Source organism: Bos taurus, chromosome 10, assembly GCF_002263795.3.
Source record: "Bos taurus isolate L1 Dominette 01449 registration number 42190680 breed Hereford chromosome 10, ARS-UCD2.0, whole genome shotgun sequence".
NCBI classification, from domain to species: domain Eukaryota; kingdom Metazoa; phylum Chordata; class Mammalia; order Artiodactyla; family Bovidae; genus Bos; species Bos taurus.
Window position 1 is genome coordinate 11,616,522 of NC_037337.1, and position 24,388 is coordinate 11,640,909.

At 40.2% G+C, this 24,388-nt stretch overlaps 1 protein-coding gene across 3 annotated transcripts in view; it reads left to right on the forward strand.

The window, feature by feature from the left end:
* The window catches only part of TXNDC16 (thioredoxin domain containing 16), a 92,821-nt gene that overhangs the window by 244 nt on the left and 68,189 nt on the right, over positions 1-24,388 (forward strand). For 2 of the 3 annotated variants that reach the window (XM_010808964.4, XM_024997677.2), the window contains exons 2-6: positions 6,530-6,647; positions 7,685-7,982; positions 9,174-9,256; positions 16,635-16,708; positions 17,505-17,579. In XM_010808964.4, the coding sequence (XP_010807266.2) occupies positions 7,823-7,982; positions 9,174-9,256; positions 16,635-16,708; positions 17,505-17,579 (392 nt within the window). In that variant the 5' untranslated portion in view covers positions 6,530-6,647; positions 7,685-7,822. 3 annotated transcript variants of the gene reach the window in all.

Consider the following 24,388-nt stretch of genomic DNA (forward strand, 5'->3'; position numbering starts at 1 on the left):
GGTATCTGCAAGCAGGGATGCTTGCCGGCATTCGGACCTGGTGGGTCTACCTCAGCAACGACCGCACCACCCGGCTGTGGATTTTGGCTTAAATAGGGTCTTACCTGGATGCTTCTGTTTTGTTTTCTTCTTTTTCCCTAGCGTGAGCGCCTATAAAAAGTGAGCCTTTTGTGGGGAGGAATGAGGCGAAGGCTGAACGGAAGGTCTAAGAGATCTTTCCCTCCCTCAGGACATGTTCCAGAAGAGAGTGGAATGGGATAGGAAAGAGAGTGGAAAGAGAATGGGATGGGTATGGAAGCCGTCTCTGAGTAGGGAGAAAGTGGGCATTTAAAACTTAGAATTTGGAAAGATGCTGTGAGCGTTAGGCAAAACGAGAGAATCAGAATTTTAAGTATTTGATGGATGTCTGGAGAGGAAAAGGGGAATAGTCTGTGCTTTTTAAATTCCAGATGTATTCCTTCAAAGACCGGACCTGTGTGTGGGTGGATAGTTGCGCTGTATCTAGGGCTCAGACATAAGGAAACAAAATGCTATATTATGTTACTTAATGCTGTAAATAAATGAGGAGTAAATAGATCTTCCCACATATAGTGGACTGACATATGTTTTGACTTGGGGGGAGGGGAGTTGTTTGGTAACAAAATGAGCAAAGTAGTGCAAAATGATGAGAGAATCATTTGTGTTCCCCTTAGGATGGGTGGCGCATTGTTATTTAAGTATCCCTGTGAAAGACACTGCTACATTCATTTGTGTAGCTAAGACTCGGCCTTTTCCAACTCACCATCCTAAGAAGCGTGTTGCTGCCTTCTTTCCTAGCTAAGAGATTCACAGAGAAGGTTAAAGTCTCCAGATTGTGGGACAGTAGTTCAACCAGGCACCACATGTTGGTGTGTTCTGGGTTCTGTATAGGGTGTGCTGACAAACTGATGGATGTTGAGGTCTGGTACTGTTCTGTGAAGATCCCTCAGATGAAACACTCAGCTGAGCAGGTTGTGCCGTGCAGCCAGCCTACAGTAGGGCAAACTTGGAGCGAGAAGTTCACAGGCCTAATCCAACATCAGTGCTCTACAGAAGGATCTTGGTTTGTTTGTTTGTTTGCAGCTTAAGGCATTTGCCTCATGTATTCATAAAGAATGTGGTTAGGCCAGTACACTGATTTGAAAGGGTTCAGAGAGCTCCTCGCCCCAGTGAACTAACTGATTGCAGTTATGTGCTTCAGTTCAGTTCAGTCCCTCAGTCGTGTCCGACTCTTTGTGACCCCATGAATTGCAGCATGCCAGGCCTCCCTGTCCATCACCAACTCCTGGAGTTCACTCAGGCTCACATCCATTGAGTCGGTGATGCCATCCAGCCATCTCATCCTCTGTCGTCCCCTTCTCCTCCTGCCCCCAATCCCTCCCAGCATCAGAGTCTTTTCCAATGAGTCAACTCTTCGCATGAGGTGGCCAAAGTACTGGAGTTTCAGCTTTAGCATCAGTCCTTCCAAAGAACACCCAGGGCTGATCTCCTTTAGAATGGACTGGTTGGATCTCCTTGCAGTCCAAGGGACTCTCAAGAGTCTTCTCCAACAGCACAGTTCAAAAGCATCAATTCTTTGGCACTCAGCTTTCTTCACAGTCCAACTCTCACATCCATACATGACCACTGGAAAAACCATAGCCCTGACTAGACAGACCTTTGTTGGCAGAGTAATGTCTCTGCTTTTGAATATGCTGTCTAGATTAGTCATAACTTTCCTTCCAAGGAGTAAGCGTCTTTTAATTTCATGGCTGCAATCACCATCTGCAGTGCATTTGGAGCCCCAAAAAATAAAGTCTGATACTGTTTCCACTGTTTCCCCATCTATTTCCCATGAAGTGATGGGACTGGATGCCATGATCTTTGTTTTCTGAATGTTGAGCTTTAAGCCAACTTTTTCACTCTCCTCTTTCACTTTCATCAAGAGGCTTTTGAGTTCCTCTTCACTTTCTGCCGTAAGGGTGGTATCATCTGCATATCTGAGGTTATTGATATTTCTCCCGGCAGTCTTGATTCCAGCTTGTGTTTCTTCCAGCCCAGCGTTTCTCATGATGTTCTCTGCATATAAGTTAAATAAGCAGGGTGACAATATACAGCCTTGACGTACTCCTTTTCCTATTTGGAACCAGTCTGTTGCACATCAATTAAGCATGGATTCAGAGTTATGTGCTTTTAGGCACTTGCCAAAATCAGGAAACCCACTTATTTTCTGGCATGTTTTATTTTTGTATGTTTTATAATCAATGAATCAGGTCATGAATAGATTTTCTCCATGAAGGGGTTTTTCTCTTTTCCCCAAATTCTCTACTCAAAGTGAGAGTAAACCACACATGGGCTTCCCAGGGGGCTCAGTGGTAGAGAGTCTGCCTGCCAGTGCTATAGAAACAGGAGACACAAGTTTGATCACTGAGTCAGGAAGATCCCCAGGAGAAGGGAATGGCAACCCACTCCAGTATTCTTGTCTGGAGAATTCCTTGGATAGAGAAGCCTGGCAGGCTACAGTCCATGGGGTTGCAAAGAGTTGGACACAACTGAGTAAACACACACACACACGTGTTTCACATCTTTGCTTGTGAGTTGTTTTTTTTTTTATTTCAGAGTCATAGGAAATCGGGATAGTTACCTTTTTCTCCTTCCTTTTTGGGGCCATGTATATGGGGAGGTGTAGATAGAAGATTTGCCTCACTCCCTCAGGGAAACTCTGTAAGTGGAGATGTGTTGACTCCTTTTATTGCCTCCTTTGGGTCATAAATGATAAACTGTGAGATTTATCATTTATGAGATCTAATCAGCATTTTATTGGAGGCTGGTTCAGTGAACAGGTTCTGTTCTCCAATAGCAGTGTTAAACTGTAAGTAAGCTAATTTTTGACAGGATGTTCTTACAGGAACTTTGCAAGTATTATTATATGCCCCATTTGTTGCAGAATATGAAGTGTGGCTTTTCCCAGAGAATGATGCCTGCAGATCTTTGTTTAATGTTTAGAGTTGCTGATTTCCTCTTTCTCAAAAGGGGAAACCATTAGTTTTATGTTTAATGATAAGGGAAATTTAGGCTTTTACAGAAGAAACTAACCAAGGGTCTTCTAGAAAAGCTTGTGCCTGGAAAACCTAAAATATGGAATGTGTCCCTGATGCACAATGGTTGAATACTGTTGTTTCGGGAGAGGAGATTAGCACAGTGGTCTTTGAAAGCAGAACTGTTTGCCAAGTGTTATATATGGGACCCAGTTCCCCATTGAGATTGCTCCAACTGAAAAGGGCCATCAGCTGCTCCATCTGCACAGAAGGGCAAATCCTTGTCTACACCTCTCACTAACAGGAGTATCAGTGTTTTTCTCCTGAGGTACTTCCTCCTCCTTTCTCAGAATTCTGGTGCTGAGCAAAACAAACTTTTGTTGCCGTTAACATTTTATTTACAAGCTTTAGCCCTTTTTGTACTAAACCTTCATGCATCCTTTCTTACAGTGTTTGTCAGCCTCTTGTATTTGTCCTTGGTTAAATGTCACATACTTTTTCCCAACTTTTAAATGACCTGTGCATGCATACTTGTTTAGAGTTTAGGGATGAGGCAGAAGTTACATCTTACATACTAACTCTGATTATTCATCCAGGAGCATCGTGTTGAACTGAGGGCTCTTTCCAGATCCAAAGGCTAAGAGTCGCACTTAGTGGGGAGGTGTCTGTGTGTAGTATTGGCAAATATTTGCGCATGAGTTCATTTTCTTTTCATATTGGCACTGGTTGTGGTAATAGTCAGTTGCATTGTAGAGTCATCTTCCCTTTTAAAATCTTCCTAACTTGAAATTGGGTCAACTTCTTGTGAATTCTTTGAAATATATTCCTTCAAGATCTAGGATATGTTTTTATGTTTAAGTCACTCTCTTCTTAGCTGTCACTAAAACAAATAGGGCTAGGTTGGGTTATAGTGTAATAACAACCCTAAATCTTTAGAAGTTTAAAACAAGATGTTTATTTTATGTTAACACTAGTAGGCTGGGAGCCTTGTCCCATGTTGCCCTCTTCCTGAGACTTGGTTTAACAGTTGAGTGTTTTCAATCATCGTGGCAGAGATAAAGTGTATCATGACACATACACATTGACTTTTAAAAGCTTTTGGAAGTTACATATGATACTTTGCACATTTCATTGGCCAAATCAAGTCATGGCCATATGTAACTCAGGGAAGTGGGGAAGTGGAATTTTAACACGTGTAGAGACCTAGAAACATTTGGACACTCTACCATTTTTGTGAGTAGATATTGTCCTTCCTATATGTACTTCAAAGAATCCACCTGCCAATGCAGGAGACATGGGTTCAATCCCTGGGTCAGGAAGATTCCCTGGAGAAGGAAGTGGCAACCTACTCCAGTCTTCTTTCCTAGGAAGTCCCATGGATAGAGGAGCCTGGCAGGCTACAGTCTATGGGGTCCCAAAGAGTCAAGCACGACTTAGTGACTAAACAACAACTATATTCTTCTTCCTATATGTACTTCATCCTTGGCTCTTCCATGTGGAGATAACCCCTAACTCCCGTTCAGTCACTGTGTCATGCTCAAAGTCTGGGATCTCTGAGTAATGCTTAGTAGCCATGATCTCTGGACTTCATAAGTTATCCGTTTCCCTTACACTGTTGAATTCATAGAGTAGTTGTAGGGACATATAACTACAATACGTGTTCTTACTAATAATATTTGAAGAGAAGAATGGAAGACATAAACCAGACACTGAACTGTAGTGGTTTTGGAACCTTGCTGGACAGATATTGCTAGGGCTCAAAGTATAAGAAAAATGAAATAAAAAAGCATATCAAATGACTAGTTAACATTTGATTAGCCCACAGATTTACTTTGTGAAATTGCTATAAAAGCTGCTAAACATTTATAGTCAATTTCTGTGTTTTTCTCATTATTGTAGACCAGTGCTGCTGCTGCTGCTGCTAAGTCGCTTCAGTCGTGTCCGACTCTGTGTGACCCCATAGACGGCAGCCCACCAGGCTCCGCCATCCCTGGGATTCTCCAGGCAAGAACACTGGAGTGGGTTGCCATTTCCTTCTCCAGTGCATAAAAGTGAAAAGTGAAAGTGAAGTCTCTCAGTCGCGTCTGACTCTTCGCAACCCCATGGACTGCAGCCTATCAGGCTCCTCTGTCCATGGGATTTTCCAGGCAAGAGTACTGGAGTAGGGTGCCATTGCCTTCTCCTGCAGACCAGTGACAAACAGTTAATATTCTAGCACATGCCCTGGAGCATAGTTCTTTATGGTCCTTGGCTTTGGCTTGCAAGAGGTCCTTTGATTTTTATCATCTTTGGCCACATCTGAAGTTGGACTTTGGAGAATATGGTTTTTTTTCTGTGGCTGAGCAGTTTTGTTAGTGTTTCCTGACCCTGCAAAGGTGGGGACTTAGGAATTGTTTTAAGTTTTGAACAGCTAGACTTATAGATGGTGGTGCTTCTTTGAGTACCTTTCTTTTATTTCCTTGTTAAACGTAATCAACAGCAACTATCACATGCTACTCATCTTCTGTCTTGCAGCCATAAATAAGTTCTTTAGCCACATGAACCTAACTACATGCTCATAAATTCATTAGGTACTTCTCATTTCCAAATTATTGTAGTGACAGTTATATCAAATGTTTTGTTATTCCTTAACACAAATCATTTGTTGAGGTCCTGTCTCTGTGTTTCCTCGAAGAGAAAGAGTTTCCATGAGTAGTCTCAGAACAGTTTCCTGCTGCTTGGCCCCTGAGCCTATGTGTGGGGTTCTTGTTAAGGCAGCACCTCACTTGTGATTTATATACTGGTGAAGATAAACTAGATTATGCTGCAGTAATCCACCCCCTGCCACACCAGTCTCAGTAGTTTAAGACAACAAACCTATGTTATTTCTTCCTATGTCATATATTCATTGCATACCACCTGGGGGTTCTCTGGGCTGCACCCCATCTGGGACCTATGCTGACACACAGCCACCATCTGAGTGTTTTCAGTGACTGTGACGGAAGAAAAGAAAGCCAGGCACGTTGCACAGTAGCTGTTAAACTGTTGTGTGAGACAACCTTATGTGCTTATAGTGTTGAAAAAGCAAGGTATATGGGCTTTCAGTTTATCAGCTCTATTGTAAATTGAGAACTAAATTGTTTCTCATTATCCCTGAAATGTTAAATTGAAGAGTAAATGGTCTTCATGACCACTGAAATGATAAATGTCTAATTTAGTATGATTTTTTTTCCCCTAAATTTTCCATTCTCCATTCTTTACTGAAAAGTTCCACTCCTATCCTTATGAGTAATTCTTGCTACTTTTTTTTTTCCTGTCTCCTGTTTTGACATAGTGATCTTTTGCTTAAAAGATAAGGAATCTATTTAAAATTACAGTTAAAAAATAAATAAATAAAATAAAATAAAATTACAGTTAAAATTCTCACCTGTACCTGTTGGTGTATCTTTACTTTCTAAAAGTATGATGTTTAATATAAAAACTAATTTCCCCAAACTATGTTCTTTTAAATGTAGATAATGTGTATCAGCAGTAGAAAAGCTTCCTGAAAGAAGAAATTGTTCAAAAGAAATTTGAAAGTAGCAAAAGTATAAGAAAAGAGAACTGACAGTGGACACAGAGAACAGCATGGGAGTAAGTACAGCATGAAAGAAGATGAGAAGATGGTATATAGACTAAATCTGCGTTCAGAAGATAGAACTGAATTAAAATATGAGTTGAAGGAGCTATTTGCTTTTCTAAACTGTTTAAATCCATCAAACGTTACTAAATGTATATTTGGAAGGAATGTTCTTAAATAGTTTCAGTAGATATCCTCTAGGGTAGGTGGCCCCAACCTTTTTGGTGCCAGGGACCAGTTTCGTGGAAAACAAGTTTTCCATGTATGGGGGTAGGGAGCAAGAAGGGTGGTTTCAAGATGATTCAAATGTATTACATTTATTATGCACTTTATTTCTATAATTATTATATCAGCTCCACCTCAGATCATCAAGCATTAGATCCCAGAGATTGGGGACCCCTGTTCTAGAGGATTTAAAGTAAAAAGAATGTAGACATATATTTTGGATCTCATTTTCATGTTAGTGGTTTTAATTGCTATTTGAGTATTAATTGTAGATCTACTCTGGGTAGAGAATGATTAAATGCCCTGTTTAAAAAAAATGGATTGAATAATGTTTGAGAATTAATTTTAGAATCCTTAGAAATGACGGCTTAACACACACCAGTAAGTGGGGCTTCCCTGATGGTTCAGTGGTAAAAATCCACCTGCAATGCAGGAGATGCAGGAGACTCAGATTTGATCCCTGAATGAAGTTGGGAAGATTCCCTGGAGGAGGAAATGGCACCCCACTCCAGTATTCTTGCCTGAAAAATCCCATGGATAGAGGAGCCTAGTGGACTATACAGTTCCACTGTATAGTGGTTCACAAAGGTTCACAAAGAGTCAGACACAACTGAGAACACACACACACCAGTAAATAGCTATTAAACATAATATACTTAGTATTGTGTTTTCCAGATATCCTTGATATCTTTGTATCAAAAATTAATAGTATTATAAAATCAATGTCATTATATATCATCCCCTCTCACATTTGTACTAGAAGGAAATAGTAAAGTATTAGCAAAATCAAACCTGAGACTAATTTCTTCTATTATTCTTTTTACAGATTTTACTTCATTCATTCATTTAACAAATTCCTGGGGCACAACTTTGTCGCACACCTACTCTTACCAGGTATTGTCCTGGGCAACAGAAGACAGCAGTGAAAAGAGTAGATTCTCCTGTCCGTACGCAGCCGCAGCTGATGATGCCTTCCAGTTTCAGCGTGTTTAGAGCTGGCATCTCTTTTGTCATGATGTGCATTTTTTATACATCAGCAGTAGACTCTCCAGAGCTGAGTCCTCAGACATTCTTCAGTACATTGCAACCAGGAAAAGCCACCTTAGTTTATTTTTGTCAAGCTGGTAAGTATTTTTTATATTTTAATATGATTTTTGTGATGTTTCTATTGGTGTTTAATCATTATGCTCAGGGAGAACTTATTGTCAGGATTAATAAAATGTGCTTTAAAGTTGCTACTATGATATGCCTACCTGGGTTTGAATCTTGACTTTGCTTCTTCACCTGTTGTGTGACCTGGGTCAAGTCACTTAATCTCTCTGTGTGTCTTTTTTGTCATCCATAATGAGGAAGTAGTGTGGGCTTTATAAATTTGTTGTGACGATTAAGTGACTTAGCTCATGTCCCTAATCCATAGTAAATACTAGGTGAGAATTAGCTATGAGTAATATCATTTCATTATCATTTCTAAAAGTAAACATTTTGATATTTTTAGCATGTAAATATTTTTAAAGTGTTTTAAAACTTTAAATATAGTAATACTGATGCTTAAGTTTAATACTCTGCTTTAACCATACTGTTGATTATACTGAATTAATTAATACAGCTATTGAACATAACTGATCACTGTCACAGTTCTATTAAAATTTCTCAGGCCTTAAAAAATACTATTCTTGGAATTAGTAAGTGAATTCACATATTTGTTGGCTCCCTTATAGGGGTTCTTTGGTGTCTTAGAAGGTAAAGAGTTTGCCTCCAATGCAGGAGACCTGGGTTCGAACCCTGGTTTGGGAAGATCTCTTGGAGAAGGGAATGGCAACCCACTCCAGTGTTCTTGCCTAGAGAATTCCATTGTCAGAGGAGCCTGGCGGGCTACAGTCCATAGGGTCACAAAGAGTCAGGCACGACTGAGTGACTAACACTTTATTATAATTAGGATTTGAAAATGGTATGTTAAAATCATTTTGAAATTTTTGTACATGTGTGTTTGTGTATAGTATTAAACTTGGAAAAATAATGACAACTGTTCCATTTAAATTAAACGTTTATTTATCCAGTTTATGTCTAGAAAGCTTCTAAGGTCACAAAATGAAAATATTTCATGATAAAAATATTAGAAATAAGAATAATGAGGCAATAGGAAATAGGGTACAAAAATATGTAATTGGTTTGTTTAGTTACTTATTTGTTGTTGCATAGTAGTTGAGCAAACTAATATATTTCTTTTGCAGTTTGCAGCTTTTGGCTTTAATTTTAAAAATTCATTTTTCCTAAGGGCAAGTCATAAAACATTCATAAAACATTTCTTATTTTAGAGTCTCCAAGAACTTCTATGTTTCTTGAAGAATTGAACGAGGCTGCTAAACCTCTCCAGGACTATGGAATTTCAGTAGCAAAGGTAAAAACATATTTATGTTAATAAATTATTAGTGACAAACATTCTACAGTTGTGTGACCTAAGAGTGAGTATCTAAAAGTAATATGTTGTTTCACATCTTTTTTCAAACTGGAAAAATATTTTTTCTATCTTTTTTTTCATAAGAATAAGCAGAAGTATAGATGGTTCCAAATTATTGTACAAGTTAGTACAAATACAGAGGAAAAAGCTATTTAGAATTCTTAGAGCTTTATTTTGTAAACCATTCTATTGGAGCTATAGTGTCATTTTTTCAGTCTTGTATATAGGCTCTTTTTATTTTGCCTAAGAAATATATCATAATAGATATTCATAACTATTAAAACATTTGTATTAGCACAAACTGAGGTATCAAAATTGAAGTAATTGAAGTGTGTGTTTTTGTTTTTTCTTTCATATTCTGTCTTTATAATTGCTTATGTTGTGGTTGTCATATTTATTTTTAGAAAAATGTTAAGACGACCTAATTTGAAATTACATATTTAATTTCTCAAAAAGTGTTCAAACTTGCTGTGGAGTATTATGGAAAATTTCCAGATGCATCATGGTTTAAATAGCTTCATGAGCCTTTCATTTAGTTTAAACTTAGAATTTGTACCTCAGAAAGTGGAATGATTAATTACCCAGTGATTATTAAATTCTTCAGATTAGTGTCTCCCTGACTTTCTGTGTACATTTATTTTTTTCTAGTTCATTAACCTTCCTCCTTTGAGAGATGGCTACTGTCTGTCTTGATCCCTGCAGCTTGAGTTCCCAGGGCAGGAAACATAGAAAAGTTAACTGACTGTGACTTTTAAAGGGAAACTCTTCACTTTCACCACAAAACACTTCTGACACCAAATGTGTGTGTTTTCCACACCAAGCAGGTCTGACACCAACAACCCAGCATTAGCACAGACCCCTCAGGGGAAGGGTACAGTCCTGTGAGATTGCTCTCACTTTAGATTCCAGTCACAGGGAGTGAGAAGATCCCCAGGCTTCCTACGACTTGGCTACAAATGGGGGTTCTCACAACCCCATCCTCAGGGTCCATAATTGGCTACAGTGACTCACAGAACTCAGGGGAAGACTTTACTTAACTGTTACTGGCTTCTTACAAAGGATATCTTAGGAACAGCCAGGAAGAAATACATGGGCAAGATCTGGAAGAGTCTCAAGTGCAGGAGCTTGAGAAGGGAAGGGAAGTGGGGCTGAAAGTTACCACTCTAATCTTGCCTTTTGCTGGCAACCAGCCCCCTTCCTGAAGCTATCTAAGGGCCCCAACTGCCAGTCATTTCATTTGCATACAGACAGACTCTTATCACTGCCAGAGATTCCAAGGGTTTTAGAAACTCTTATATTTGGGGTTAAAGGACCAAATATTAGAACAAAAGATACTCCTACCACTCCATCATTCAGGAAATTACAGGGTTTTAGGTACTTCCCTAGTGGCTCAGTCAGTAAAGAATATGCCTACAATGCAGGAGACCTGGGTTTGATCCCTGGGTCAAGAACATCCCCTGGAGGAGGAAATAGCAGTCCACACCAGTATTTTTGCCTGGGAAATCCCATGGACAGAGGAGACTGGTGGGATACAGTCTCTGGGCTTGCAAGCGTCAGACATGACTTAGCAATTAACCACCATAACCACCACCAGGAGCTCTGTGTCAGGAACGAGGGGTAGAGACCAAATATATATTTCTTATTATATCATAGTTATATTCCTTGGAGAAGGAAATGGCACCCCACTGGAGTATTCTTGCCTGAAAAATCCTGTGGACAGAGGAGCCCGATGGGCTATGGTCCAAAGATCACAAAGAATTGGACACAACTAAGCGACTAAGCATGCATGTATATACCTTTAAAAAAAAATCTTTTTTTTTTAAAGTGTCAGTTCTCTTTGTATAGAGGTCTCAGGGTCTCGATTAATTGTGAACCAGTTTATACTCTAGAATGATAATGGCGCCCAAGCTTTGAACAAAAATTGGGATTTAGAAACAAAATACTGGGTTGGTATGACACTCCAAAGGGATAATCATACTGTTTATCTAGCAGTCAGTAAACTGATGACTAGTGACTATGTGTTTGCTCACTGGAGTAGAATATGAAGGTTCATGCCTAAAGATCACCTTTATGAACTAACAGTTCATAAAGCTTTTACAGTGAGGGCTTTGAAGTTATGTGGAAAGGAAACCATGGTGAAAGAGACAGACCTGGACCTCGAGTACCTAGCTCAGTCCCTGGTGCATAGTAGATGCTCAGTACTGCTTAGGAGGCTGAAAAGAGCTCAGGATTATTTAGTCTCTTATTGGATTGTAGACTTAAAAAGTATTCACAACCTAAAAGTTGAGAGTTATGTTTTCTTAGGAGGGGATTTTTAGGACTTAAAACCCAGGAGCCAGCACCTCAAGTAACCCTGAGAGAATAGCTCTGAGGAGTTGACAGGGGCAACCGGATTTTGTAGAAGTTTTGCCAAAAAGGGCAGGTAGTCCGAATGTCAAAATTGATTGCTGTTAATTAAAGGAAAGTCAGATATGGCAAGTTAAGGAATTTAGTGGTTTTCTGTGTATGGGAATATGCAAGAATCCGGGCTCACTGAAATCATTCCTTTGATACGTACCTCAGCTATCTGGTGCCAGTATCCTGTATTTTCACATCCTGAGTTTTCTCAGGGCTCACCTTCGGTGGTGGCTGCAATAGCTGATCACCGTGACATCCTTTGTTTGCTGATACGGCAGGAAATACTCCATTTCTCAAGACGGAAAAATAACTAAGATCCCAGACTTTTCTTTGGAGAGTAGATATCCAAAACACATTCACAGACCTTTTTTTTTTTTTTTGGTTACGCTGCACACCTTTGGGAATCTTAGCTCCCTGACCAAGGATTGAATCTGGGCCCTTGGCAGTGAAAGCTTGGAGTCCTAACCACTGTACTGCCAGAGAATTCCTGCAGACCATTATAATAACTGGCAGAACTTGGTCATTATAAGAGGTACAAATATAATGCTATAGAGGTTTAAAAGAAAGAAATCTTACATGATTATCAAAGTGGACATCATATTATGGTATTGGGAAAGACTTCACAAAAAGTAGCATTTTGAGATTGTCTTCAAAAGTTAAGATTTCTTTAGGCAGATGTAGATGAAGAAAACATTAAATTATAAATGGACTAAATATTCCAGGTAAGAAAACGATTGTCAGGCTGGGAACAATCAGATCAGATCAGATCAGTCGCTCAGTCGTGTCCGACTCTGCGACCCCATGAATCCCAGCACGCCAGGCCTCCCTGTCCATCACCAACTCCTGGAGTTCACTCAGACTCACGTCCATCGAGTCACTGATGCCATCCAGCCATCCCATCCTCTGTCGTCCCCTTCTCCTCCTGCCCCCAATCCCTCCCAGCACCAGAGTCTTTTCCAGTGAGTCAACTCTTCGCATGAGGTGGCCAAAGTACTGGAGTTTCAGCTTTAGCATCATTCCTTCCAAAGAAATCCCAGGGCTGATCTCCTTTAGAATGGACTGGTTGGATCTCCTTGCCGTCCAAGGGACTCTCAAGAGTCTTCTCCAACACCACAGTTCAAAAGCATCAAGTCTTCGGCGCTCAGCCTTCTTCACAGTCCAACTCTCACATCCATACATGACCAAAGGAAAAACCATAGCCTTGACTAGACGAACCTTTGTTGGCAAAGTAATGTCTTTGCTTTTGAATATGCTATCTAGGTTGGTCATAACTTTCCTTCCAAGGAGTAAGCGTCTTCTAATTTCATGGCTGCAGTCACCATCTGTAGTGATTTTGGAGCCCAGAAAAATAAAGTCTGACACTGTTTCCACTGTTTCCCCATCTATTTCCCATGAAGTGATGGGACCGGATGCCATGATCTTCATTTTCTGAATGTTGAGCTTTAAGCCAACTTTTTCACTCTCCACTTTCACTTTCATCAAGAGGCTTTTGAGTTCCTCTTCACTTTCTGCCATAAGGGTGGTGTCATCCGCATATCTGAGGTTATTGATATTTCTCCCGGCAATCTTGATTCCAGCTTGTGTTTCTTCCAGTCCAGCGTTTCTCATGGTTTACTCTGCATAGAAGTTAAATAAACAGGGTGACAATATACAGCCTTGATGAACTCCTTTTCCTATTTGGAACCAGTCTGTTGTTCCATGTCCAGTTCTAACTGTTGCTTCCTGACCTGCATACAAATTTCTCAAGAGGCAGATCAGGAGGTCTGGTATTCCCATCTGTTTCAAAATTTTCCACAGTTTATTGTGATCCACACAGTCAAAGGCTTTGGCATAGTCAATAAAGCAGAAGTAGATGTTTTTCTGGAACTCTCTTGCTTTTTCTATGATCAACCAAATCCAGTTGTAAGATATTTAGAAATGCATCTTCAAGACTTTAGAAACTCTCAAAGTAAATGAAGGAAAAATAATATATCATGCAAATAATAACCAAAAGAAAGCTGGTGTGACTATATTACTTTATCAATGTAGATTTAAAAGCAAAAAACCTTTGGGTCATCTTTTTTCTATCATAACCAATCCATTAATAAGTCCTTCAGGTTCTACTTCCCTGGTAGCTCAACTGGTTAAGAATCCGCCTGTAATCAGGAGACCCCAGTTCAATTCCTGGGTCAGGAAGATCCGCTGGACAAGGGATAGGCTATCCACTCCTGTATTCTTAGGCTTCCCTTGTGGCTCAGCTGGTAAAGAATCTGCCCGCAATGCGAGAGGCCTGGGTTCAATCCCTGGGTTGGGAAAATCCCCTGGAGAAGGGAAAGGCTGCCCACTCCAGTATTCAGGGCTGGAGAATTCCATGGACTGTACAGTCCATAGGGTTGCAAAGAGTTGGATACAACTGAGTGACTTTCACTTTCTCTCAGGTTCTACTATCAAAACCATGCATACTTGACCATTTCCGGTATCTTCATTTCCAGTATCTTGTCCAAACATCCTCACTTCTCCTCTGGGAAACCACAACAGCTGCCTATTTGGCCTTTTTCCTTTCACTTTTGTCTCACCAAACCCTTCTCCACACATAAGCAAATGTATCAGATCTCAGAAAGGCTTCCCATTAGAGTTGTGTTAAAATCGAAACTCCTCTTTGGATACTGACTTCCTCTTATCTCACTTTCTGTTCCTCTACCTTCCTCAGTTTGTTCCTGGCACTTGCTAGTTGTCTTTGTGTTACTTGAACCTGCTAGATTTTCCATAAGGCCTTTGCAGGTATTTCCCACTCATCTCTTCCACATATTTATGTATTTGCATGCATCATTCCGTTACTTCAGTTCTTTGTTCACATGTTACCTCCTCAGAGAATCCTTCTTTGATGAAGATAAGCCTTCTTTAGGTAAGCCTTCTTACCTAAAATGTCCTGTCATACACTATCCCCATAGTAAGTTTTTTTTCCTTCATAGTGCTTAATATTACATATTATTTAGTTTTTAAATGGTCTATCTCTGCTTTTAGAATATGAGTTCTAAAGAGAAAGATTTTAATTTGGAACCTAACTGTGCTCCCAGTGAAGAGAATAGTGACTAACATACGATAGGTGTTCAAATGTGTTTTGAGTGAATGAATGGACAAATCTGTTATCATAATATCAACCATCCCCTATGCTCTGACTTTAAAAATTTTTTTTTTTAATTACAGTAAAATTCATGGCTTTTGGTTATGACTATACTCTGACTTTTAATTCTGGTTCTCTATTCCTCATATCCTTTCTGGGTATCAGTTCTCTTTTAGTAGCTGTTTGAAAAATAAAACAAATGTAGCTTTTCCACTTGTCACTGTGCTTCCTCAAACTCCATTAAAGTTAACCTGAAAACAAAAACCAAAAACAAAAAAAAAACCCATTAACAAATGCAAATTTAACAAAATCCAAAACAAAATACTAACTGTTCTTCCTATCTTAGTTTTGGTAAGTTATGTTTCAGGCAACCCACTTGCCCTGTCTGACAGCCTCTTCATTCTCTCTCTTTCCTTCCCCTCTATGTCCCGTGGTGCATATTATACGCTCAGTCTTCTTAGTTTTACTTTCTGTATTTGTGAAAAGTCTCTTGAATCTCTTCTGTCCTTTTCTGCTTTACTTCAGGCCCTTGTCAGCCTTGACCTGTGAAAGTGAAAGTGTTAGTCGCTCAGTGGTGTCCCACTCCTTGCAACCCTATAGACTGGAGCCTGCCAGGCTCCTCTGTCCATAGGATTCTGCAGACATGAATACTGGAGTGGGTTGCCATGCCCTCCTCTAGGGGATCTTCCTGACCCAGGGATCCAACCTAGTCTCCCACATTGCAGGTGAATTCTTTACAGTCTGAGTCACCAGGGAAACCCTTCTTGACCTGTGGTGGTGGTGGTTTAGTTGCTAAGTCATATTTGACTCTTGCAACCCCATGGGCTGTAGCCCGCCAGGCTCCTCTGTGGAATTCTCCAGGCAAGAATACTGGAGTGGTTGCCATTTCCTTCTCCAGAGGATCTTCCTGACCAGGAATCGAACCCAGGTCTCCTGCATTGCAGGCAGATTCTTTACCAACTGAGCTATGAGGGAAGCTTTGACCTGTACTGATGTGATACTCTGTCATCTGGCTTCCTTGCCTTTGTGCTATACCTTCCATTTCATCTGCATGTTGCTGCCAGGATCGTCCTCATATTTTTCACAGAGTCTTCATTGTAAACTATCAAGAGTGTTGTGGCTGCTCTAAAATCATCAGGACTCAGACTCGTTCTTTCTTTTGCACCATCCTTAGCAAGGGTTTCTCCTTTAAGGATGCCTTATGGCCCATGATGACTGCTGGTGCCTACCTGCCTTGTTAGGTTTTTTTCTTTGTCATCAAGGAGTGGGAAGAGCATGAGTATCAGACAACCTCCTTTAAGACCCTTCTAGGAATGCCAAACCTGTGACTTCTCCGCACATTATGTACCTATCCTTAGCTTTTGGGGGAGTCTGGAAAAGTCTTTTAATGGGGGAACTTGCTATTAGTGACATTCTGTTAGTGAAGCAAAGAGAGTGGGATGGATTTGGGGTGGGGAACCAGCAGTATCTGTCATACCTGTGTTCCAGCTACTGAGATGCTTCTGTGGTTCCAACTTACCATTCACTTCTCTGTTTCCTGGCTTTTGCCCATGATTTTTTTGTCTTGCTTTTATTGTTTCCTTCCTTTTCTACGTCATTATCTCCTACTTCCTTCATAAGATTGAATTGAATTGTGCGTGATTAAATATAACTCTTCGGTATAAGTGAGCAGTTACAGCATATAAGTCAGAAAAAAAGTAAAATAAGAAATGTGATCTGGAGATACACTGCACTATTTAACTTTCCTTTGTGTTTCCCTAACCAAGAAACTCTGCCATTTGCTCTACACTCTTAAGTGTTAAATATAATCTTTTAAAGGTTAATTGTGTCACAGAAGAAACATCGAGATACTGTGGAAGTGAAAAGGATTTGATAAAAGCATATTTATTCAGGTAAACTAGTTTTTTTTTCACTGGGATGGATAAATATAAAGCTATGCCTCTAAAATATTCAAGTATACGAAATGTCACGAAGCCAGAAGGAAGCTCTGTGTAATGGGGATCATATGAAGCTTAGCAAAAAAGTCTAAGTAATAGATTTGTTACCTCCACTTTGGCTTCCTAATCTATAGATTGAGGAGAATGATACTTAACTGTCAGGGTTGTTTTGGATATTATATGAGAATCTTATGTAAGCTTTGACTGCAAATGCCTGGTAAGTAAGCACTTAGTATATGTCATGTTCTAAGTAGGTATGTCAGGTCAGGTGTGAAATAAATGTCTTACTACTTTATTTTTGAGGGGTCTACAGGTTTCCAGGTTATAGATTTCTCCATACTGGGGTCTTCTAATCTGAGTCAGCAAACTCTTGGGATTTGGCCTAGGAAGTAGGGACAGGTCCTTTATCCTCCGGGACCTACTGCTAAGGACCCTTCTTTGTCTCTTCTGCTTGTCTCCTTCCCAGCCCATTTGGGGCATCTGTGTATGCTGTGAGAAAGGGAGGCAGGAGGAAGCCCTGTTGGGACTCATGTTTTTTCCCAGTCTTTTTGCCAACCACAGAGCTCTTCAAAGTGAGCCTGTCTATCAGGTGTGTATAGTAAGTATTTCAGTGTGTGTTATGACCAGTGCTCTGGTAGGTGCATCGGATAGTGGATGAGACACAGGTTCTAACATCAAAGAACTTCCAGTCAGTGTATTAGAGCCACAAGTGAATTGAATGCTAAGGAAATCTTTCTGTAATGCTTTACAGGGGCAACATACCGCTGAGAGAATTCCCAACGGATACTTTGTTTGACGTGGATGCTATCCTTGCTCATGTGCTCTTGTAAGTTCAGGGGGCACTTGTTTACTTACTCATTTGTTATTTATCTATTGATTTCATTTTAGACAATCGCAATCCATTGTAATACTTCAGGGCCTTAACATTATATTTGTAAGCATCAGTTTTATACATATTGCTTGTCTGTTTTCCCACGTAGTGAAGTGAAAGTTGCTCAGTCTTGTCTGACTCTTGGCGACCCCATGGACTAAACAGTCCATGGAATTCTCCAGGCAAGGATACTGGAGTTGGTAGCCTTTCCCTTCTCCAGGGGATCTTCCCAACCCAGGGATTAAGCCCAGGACTCCCACATTGCAGGCAGATTCTTTACCAGCTGAGCCACAAGGGAAGCCTGTTTTTCCATGTAGGGTATCTATAATTTCTTGAATGGCAAAGTATACAGAAACATGGAAATATTCTGCATAAAAGTAGGAAGTGGTACAACATGGCCACCTGGGTCATACTATTGCTCTTGCCTTTGATTCTGTCTGTGGAGTGAGGATTTTACCAGGTCAGAAGCTCATTTTTGCTATTCCCACTAGGGTTTTTGAAGTGTCTAGCCTCCTTTTCACCTCTGCCTGATTTTTTTCTGGAGTCTGTAGCTCTGTGCCTGCTCAGTAAGTACAGAAACATTTCAGATATCCTCAGCACATATTGAATGTTTATTGAGGGAGTGAATCTAATTTAACTCTCCTAGCACGGAATCATTAGGCCTGGGATTCAGACTCACCTGGAGTCCATTCCTCCTCAAATGAAGCAGTAATATCTTTGGTGACAGAGCTAACAGCTACGACTTTTCAGGACATGACTTTGCATGGACTTTTTCAATTTAACATTTACTGTGGTTCTTTTGCCACTGAGACCTTTTCTGAAATTGAGTATCTTATTTTCTGTGTGGCTCCCATCTTCCTTCTCTTCTACCTGATTCTCACAAAAATGAGACTTTGGGTGAAAGTTAGTGTTAGTCACTCAGTCATGTCTGACTTTTTGTGACACTATGGACTGTAGCCCACCAAACTCTGCTGTCCATGGGATTTTCCAGGCAAGAATACAGGAGTGGGTTGCCATTGCCTTCTCCAGGGGATCTTCCCAACCCAGGAATCAAATTTACATCTCCTGTGTCTCCTGCACTGCAAGCAGATTCTTTACCTGCTGAGCCATGAGGGAAGCCCTGGGTGAAATTTAAGTTACAGGACATTCTCAACTTCAAAGGTGAAAAGTTGTGGTTATCACATGTTCCAGTACTAATATTAGTGAATAGTCTTTAGAAATCTCTGCTAACCGTGAACCCTGAGGCCTGTGGCCTGAACAGCCAGTTGTAAGTGATAAGAGATGGTCTTTTGAAGAAGGAATTCTAAAGAGCTCCTGGGCTGTCCCAGAATAAAGAAGGGATGGCTATCTTGATAGTGGGAGTGATAAAAAGCTTAGCAAAAAATTCAAGTCATAGATATATTAGTTCTCAAGAAGCTTACTCATTTATGCTCTTTTTACAGTGGACACCCATTGACTATCTTTGACCCATAAGTAAGGGTGACGAATCAGAGAAAGGTTCTTTAAGGGATGGGGGAGGGGATACTAAGGTTGTCTTTGACAAGTTTGACAGCAAATTCTGGAGCAGCAGGTTCACGCTAGCTCCATGACAAAGGTGGTTTTGAAACTATTGGGCAGTAGATGTAGAGAGGCTGCCCGAGCTGGAGACCCTGATACCTGAACTGGGTAGCCTGTGGGGCTTATGTCATTCAATCCTTCTGTGGTGTCCTGTTCCTTTGCTGTACAAAGGCTGATTTATAGAACACTACTACCACAAATAGAGTATTCCCCAGGGTCCTCCTATATACCAGATACTTGTAAGGCATTGGAGATGCAAAACAGAATAAGATACAGTTCTGTCCTCTAAGAATTTAGCATTTTGTTGCAAAGACAGATATGATAAACAGAAAATATTATATAGTAAGTGAAATAGAGCTTCATAAGGGCTTAAATGTCAACAGGGTAGAGAATATTTCCTTGGGTCTAGAATGAGGGTGGATATTTGGTAAGAAGCCTTCCTGAAGGAAGGTAGCATTTGGGGTGTGTCTTAAGGGATAAACAGGCATTTGCTCAGTGAAGAAATGAAAGGTGGAAGAAGCAGAGGGAACTATGAGCCCAGGCAGGGAGGTCAAGACAGTTTGGAGAGGGTAGTTTTTACTGGCGTTTCAAATGTATGTAAAGCAGGAGGTGAGAGCAGAGAACTTGGCATGGGGTCAGCGGAGGGGATCTTTGTTTACCATGAGAAGGAATTGAAGCTTTGGGGTAGCCAGTGAAGGGTGAGGAGGCCGGCTCTGGGCCACAGTCCTTGTGGATCTTCCAGGCCCAACCACAGGCAGCTGCAGGCTGTGTCTGGCAGGCCTCATAGAGGGAAGGTGCCCGCTCACATCAGAGATAGGAGCCAGCTCTTTGGGGCTCCTTGGAATGAGATGACTCCTGTGCCCAGTGGCTCTGGCCTGGAGCTGTTCTGTGGTTGGGGAAGGGAATGGAGCTCGTGGAGCTGGTGTCTCTCCTCCCCTTTTGCCTCTAGCACTGTCGCAGTGAGTAAATAAAGGCTGGGTTGTGACTTTTACTCTTTGTCCTAATTGACCTGATTGTTCAGCAGAAGGTTGTAGGCAGTAAGAGATGTGATCGGATTAGCACTTAAGAGCTCCTTCTGGTGGGTGAGAGACAAGTCCATGGGATCCACACACATGTAGACACCATTGTGTGGCCATTGTAGAATCTAGGGAAATAAAGATAGCAAAGAGGAGGTTTCTTTTTAATGGTGAGGAGGTGAAATTTTTAAGAAATACTTATTTTTTGGTTGTGTTGGGTCTTACTTGTGGCACAAGGAGTCTTTGTTGTGTCCCGTGGGATCTTTTGTTGGGGTGCACAGATTTTCTAGTTGTGGAAAAGAGGCTCCAGAGTGTGCGGGCTTGAGGCCATCGGCTTAGTTGCCCCGTGGCCTATGGGACTCTTAGTTCCCCAGTGAGGGATCAAATCCACGTCCTCTGCATTGAGAGGCAAATTCTTAATCACCAGGCCACCAGGAAAGCCCTCTGCTGCTGCTGCTGCTGAGTTGCTTCAGTCATGTCCAACTCTGTGCGACCCCATAGACAGCAGCCCACCAGGCTCCCCTGTCCCTGGGATTCTACAGGCAAGAACACTGAAGTGGGTTGCCATTTCCTTCTCCAATGCATGAAAGTGAAAAGTGAAAGTGAAGTGGCTTGTGTCTGACTCTTTGCGACCCCATGGACTGTAGCCTACCAGGCTCCTCGGTCCATGGGATTTTCTAGGCAAGAGGACTGGAGTGAGTTGCCATTACCTTCTCAGAAAAGCCCTCTAAGAGGTGAAATTAACTGAATTTGGTAGCGATTAATTTGAATAATCCCTGATCTCTTCTTTTCCTTCCTTCCCTCCTCACTCTACCCCATCAGATGCTGATCTGATCACCATCTGAGATAGGCAAAGGAAGAAGGGCAAGGTTACAGGAAAAAATAAGTCTAGTTTAATAAGTCAGATGCTCATCTTATCTGAGTCTCCAGTAGGCAGTTGTAGGAATTTGCATTCCTAAGGAGTGTTGTCAACATGTAGGTCATCTAGGGAGCATTCTAGGACAGAACAAACATATAGAGGAGGAAGAAACTGGGCAGAAAAAAAAAGAAATATCAGGAAAGTAGAATTCTAAAGATGCAATGTCCTCATTTTTGTTTAAAGCATAAGAAAAATGACTTGTGGAATACAGTAATTTACAAAAATTTTCAGTAATGATATGTAGGATCTTGAAGAACTGTGCTAAATAAATAGTATGCAATATCAGAGCTGTACTTTTTTTTTCCTCCACGAAGAAAGAGAATGTCTCTTAAGCCATCATCCTACTTGTTTGTGCTAAGAGCATCAGTTTGAAATACCCAGTTCCTGGCAAGCAGTTTCTCTCTTGTACTCTTTTCAGTTGCATACTATTCATAGAAATGAAACTGAACTTGTTGCTGGATATTTTTTGCCCTTTTTTCTATCACATTTTGAACTTTCTTATTAATTGCAAAGTACTTTCTGTATATAAAGGAGATAGAAACTGTACATTTTCCTGTTTGTGATTTATCTTTTGAATTTCCCTATTTAAAAAAAAAAATATTATCAGGTCAAATTTATCTTTTCTCTTTTAACTTCTGGATTTTAAGTTGTACCAAGGTCTCCCTTTTGCTTTTGTTACAAAGGAATTCACTTAAAAACTTAACAGATGTTTTTTAGAGCAGGTTTAGGATTACAGAAAGTTGAACAGACAACGCAGAGAATTCCTCATTTCTCCTCTGTACTCAGTGTCCTCTGTTACCATATTACATTGGTGTGGCACCTTTGTCACAGTTGATGAATTCATATTGGCACATTATTATTAACCAAAGTGCATACTTTTTAGTAGGATTCACTCTTTGTTGTGTAGTTCTATGAGTTTTGACAAATGTATGATGACATGTATCCATCGTTATTTATCAAACAGAAAGTTTCACAGCCCTAAAAATCCCCTGCACTCCTCTTAGTTATCCTTCTCTGCCACTCCCCAACCTCTGATCTTTTTACTGTATAGTTTTACCTTTTTGAGTGTCATATAGATAGAACTGTAACCCAGAAAAAGGGCTCATGTGTCAGAGTTTCACAGAAAGCCAAGCTCTGACAGTGACTGCAGCAAGGTAAGGATTTATTGCAGGCTGCTGAGCAAGTGAGTGGGAGACAAACCTCAGGTCCACTCCAATTTGGTCTCTGAGTTAGGAGCTGGGGGAGAAGAACAGAGAAGCTGGGGTTATTCATTGTCTAGTGACATTTCTGTGACATTTCTTACTTGTAGTTTCAGAAGTCAGGATACCTACATTTTACTAACATCTGGTTGGGTGGACCATGACCCCAGGAGGTGGTGTTGGGGAGGTGGGGAGGTCTGATAGCTCATCCTGCCCTGGAGAAAAAACCTGAGTCTGTAAGTTAATGATAAGTTATCCATGACAGCAATTTTAGTATGTTAACAGTGTTATAGGCAACAGCAACTTTAGTCATCTGACTGTTGATTACTGTTCAGTTAGCACAGAGTTGAGGTCAGAGGGCACAAGAAAGGGAATACAGTTTTGGATATAGAAGTTAATCATAAAGTTGTCAGGGGGACTTGATTTTAGAGGGGGCTCAGTTTCAGAATCATACAGCATGTACCCTTTTCAGATTGGCTGCTGCATAAAATTAGCAGTATGTTTTAAGATTCTTGCATGTCTTTTCATGGCTTGGTAGCTCATTTCTTTTTTATTGCTGAGTAATATTCCATTGTATGGATATACCACTGTTTATCTCTTCACCTGTTGAAGGACATCTTGCTTGCTTCCAAGTTTTGGCAGTTATCATTAAAGTTGCTATAAAGCTCGTGTGTAGGTTTTCTCTATTGATGTGGTTTTTCAACTCATTTGGGTTAAATCTTCGGGGTATGATTTCTCAATCATATTTTAAGACTGATTCGGTTTGTAAAAAACTGCCAAACCGTCTCCAAACTGTATCATTTTGCATTACCACCTACGTCGAATGAGTTCCTGCTGCTACACATCCCCACCAACATTTGGTATTGCTAATTTTCTTCTTTCTTTTTTTAACTGTAGCTATTCTGTTAGGTGTGTAGTGGTATTTCGTTTTAATTTCCAACTTCCTAAGGACATATGATATTGAGTATCTTTTAATATGCTTATTTGGCATCTGTATATTTTCTTTGGTGGGGTATCTGCTCAGATCTTTTGCCCATATTGTAAATGTTTTTTTTTCTCTTTTTTTCTCATTGTTGAGTTTAAGAGTTCTTTTATATATTTTGGATACACTCCCTTTAAGAGTTCTTTTATATATTTTGGATACAAGCCCTTTATCAGATATATATGTTTTGCAAATATTTTCTTCCAGTCTGTGGCTTGTTCGTCATTCTCTTAACAGTGTCTTTTGTAGAGCAGAAATTTTTAATAATAATGAAATCCAACTCTATAATTTTTTTAATGGATCATGTTTTAGGTTGTATGTAAAACTTCATTGCCAAATCCAAGGTCACCAAGATTTTCTTCCATGTCTTAACATTTAGGTCTCTGCTCCATTTTGAGTTATTTTTTGTGAAAGGTGTATAGTCAGTGTCTGGGTGCACTTATTGGCATGTGGATATCCAGTGGCTTTAGCACCCTTTTTTGAAGTCTAGCCTTTCTCCACTAAATTGCTTTTGCTCCTTTGTCAAAGATCAGATTCTATTTATGTGGGTGTATTTCTTCTCTTAATGTCTTACTGGTTCATTTTTACATTTAAATCTTGGCTTTGTTTGGAATTTAGGTGAATGGTATGAGCAATGAACTTAGCTATATAGTAATCAGGTGGTTAAATAGTTATCCCAACAGAACTGAGATTAATCTCAGTTTTCAAGATGCCATTTTTTATACTAAACGCTCATATATATTTGGGCCTACTTTGGACTTTCTGTTTCATTAATCTGTCTTGTTTTTTTTCTTTTTTTACTGTTATCTTAATTACTGAGGCTTTATAATATACTGTCTGAAAGATCCTGGACACGACTGAGCAACTAAGCACAGCACAACACAGCATATCCGAAAGATCCAGGTCCCTTCATGTTTCTTTTTCTAGAATTACATTTTTATTCTATTTACATGTGACATTTAAAATTGGATTGTCCAATTTCTTCTTCTCCCTGACTAAATCCTACTGGCATTAAATTTATAAGTTATTTTAGGGATACTTGGCATCTTTGAATGAATCTTCCCATCCCATAACCAGATGTCTTTCCATTT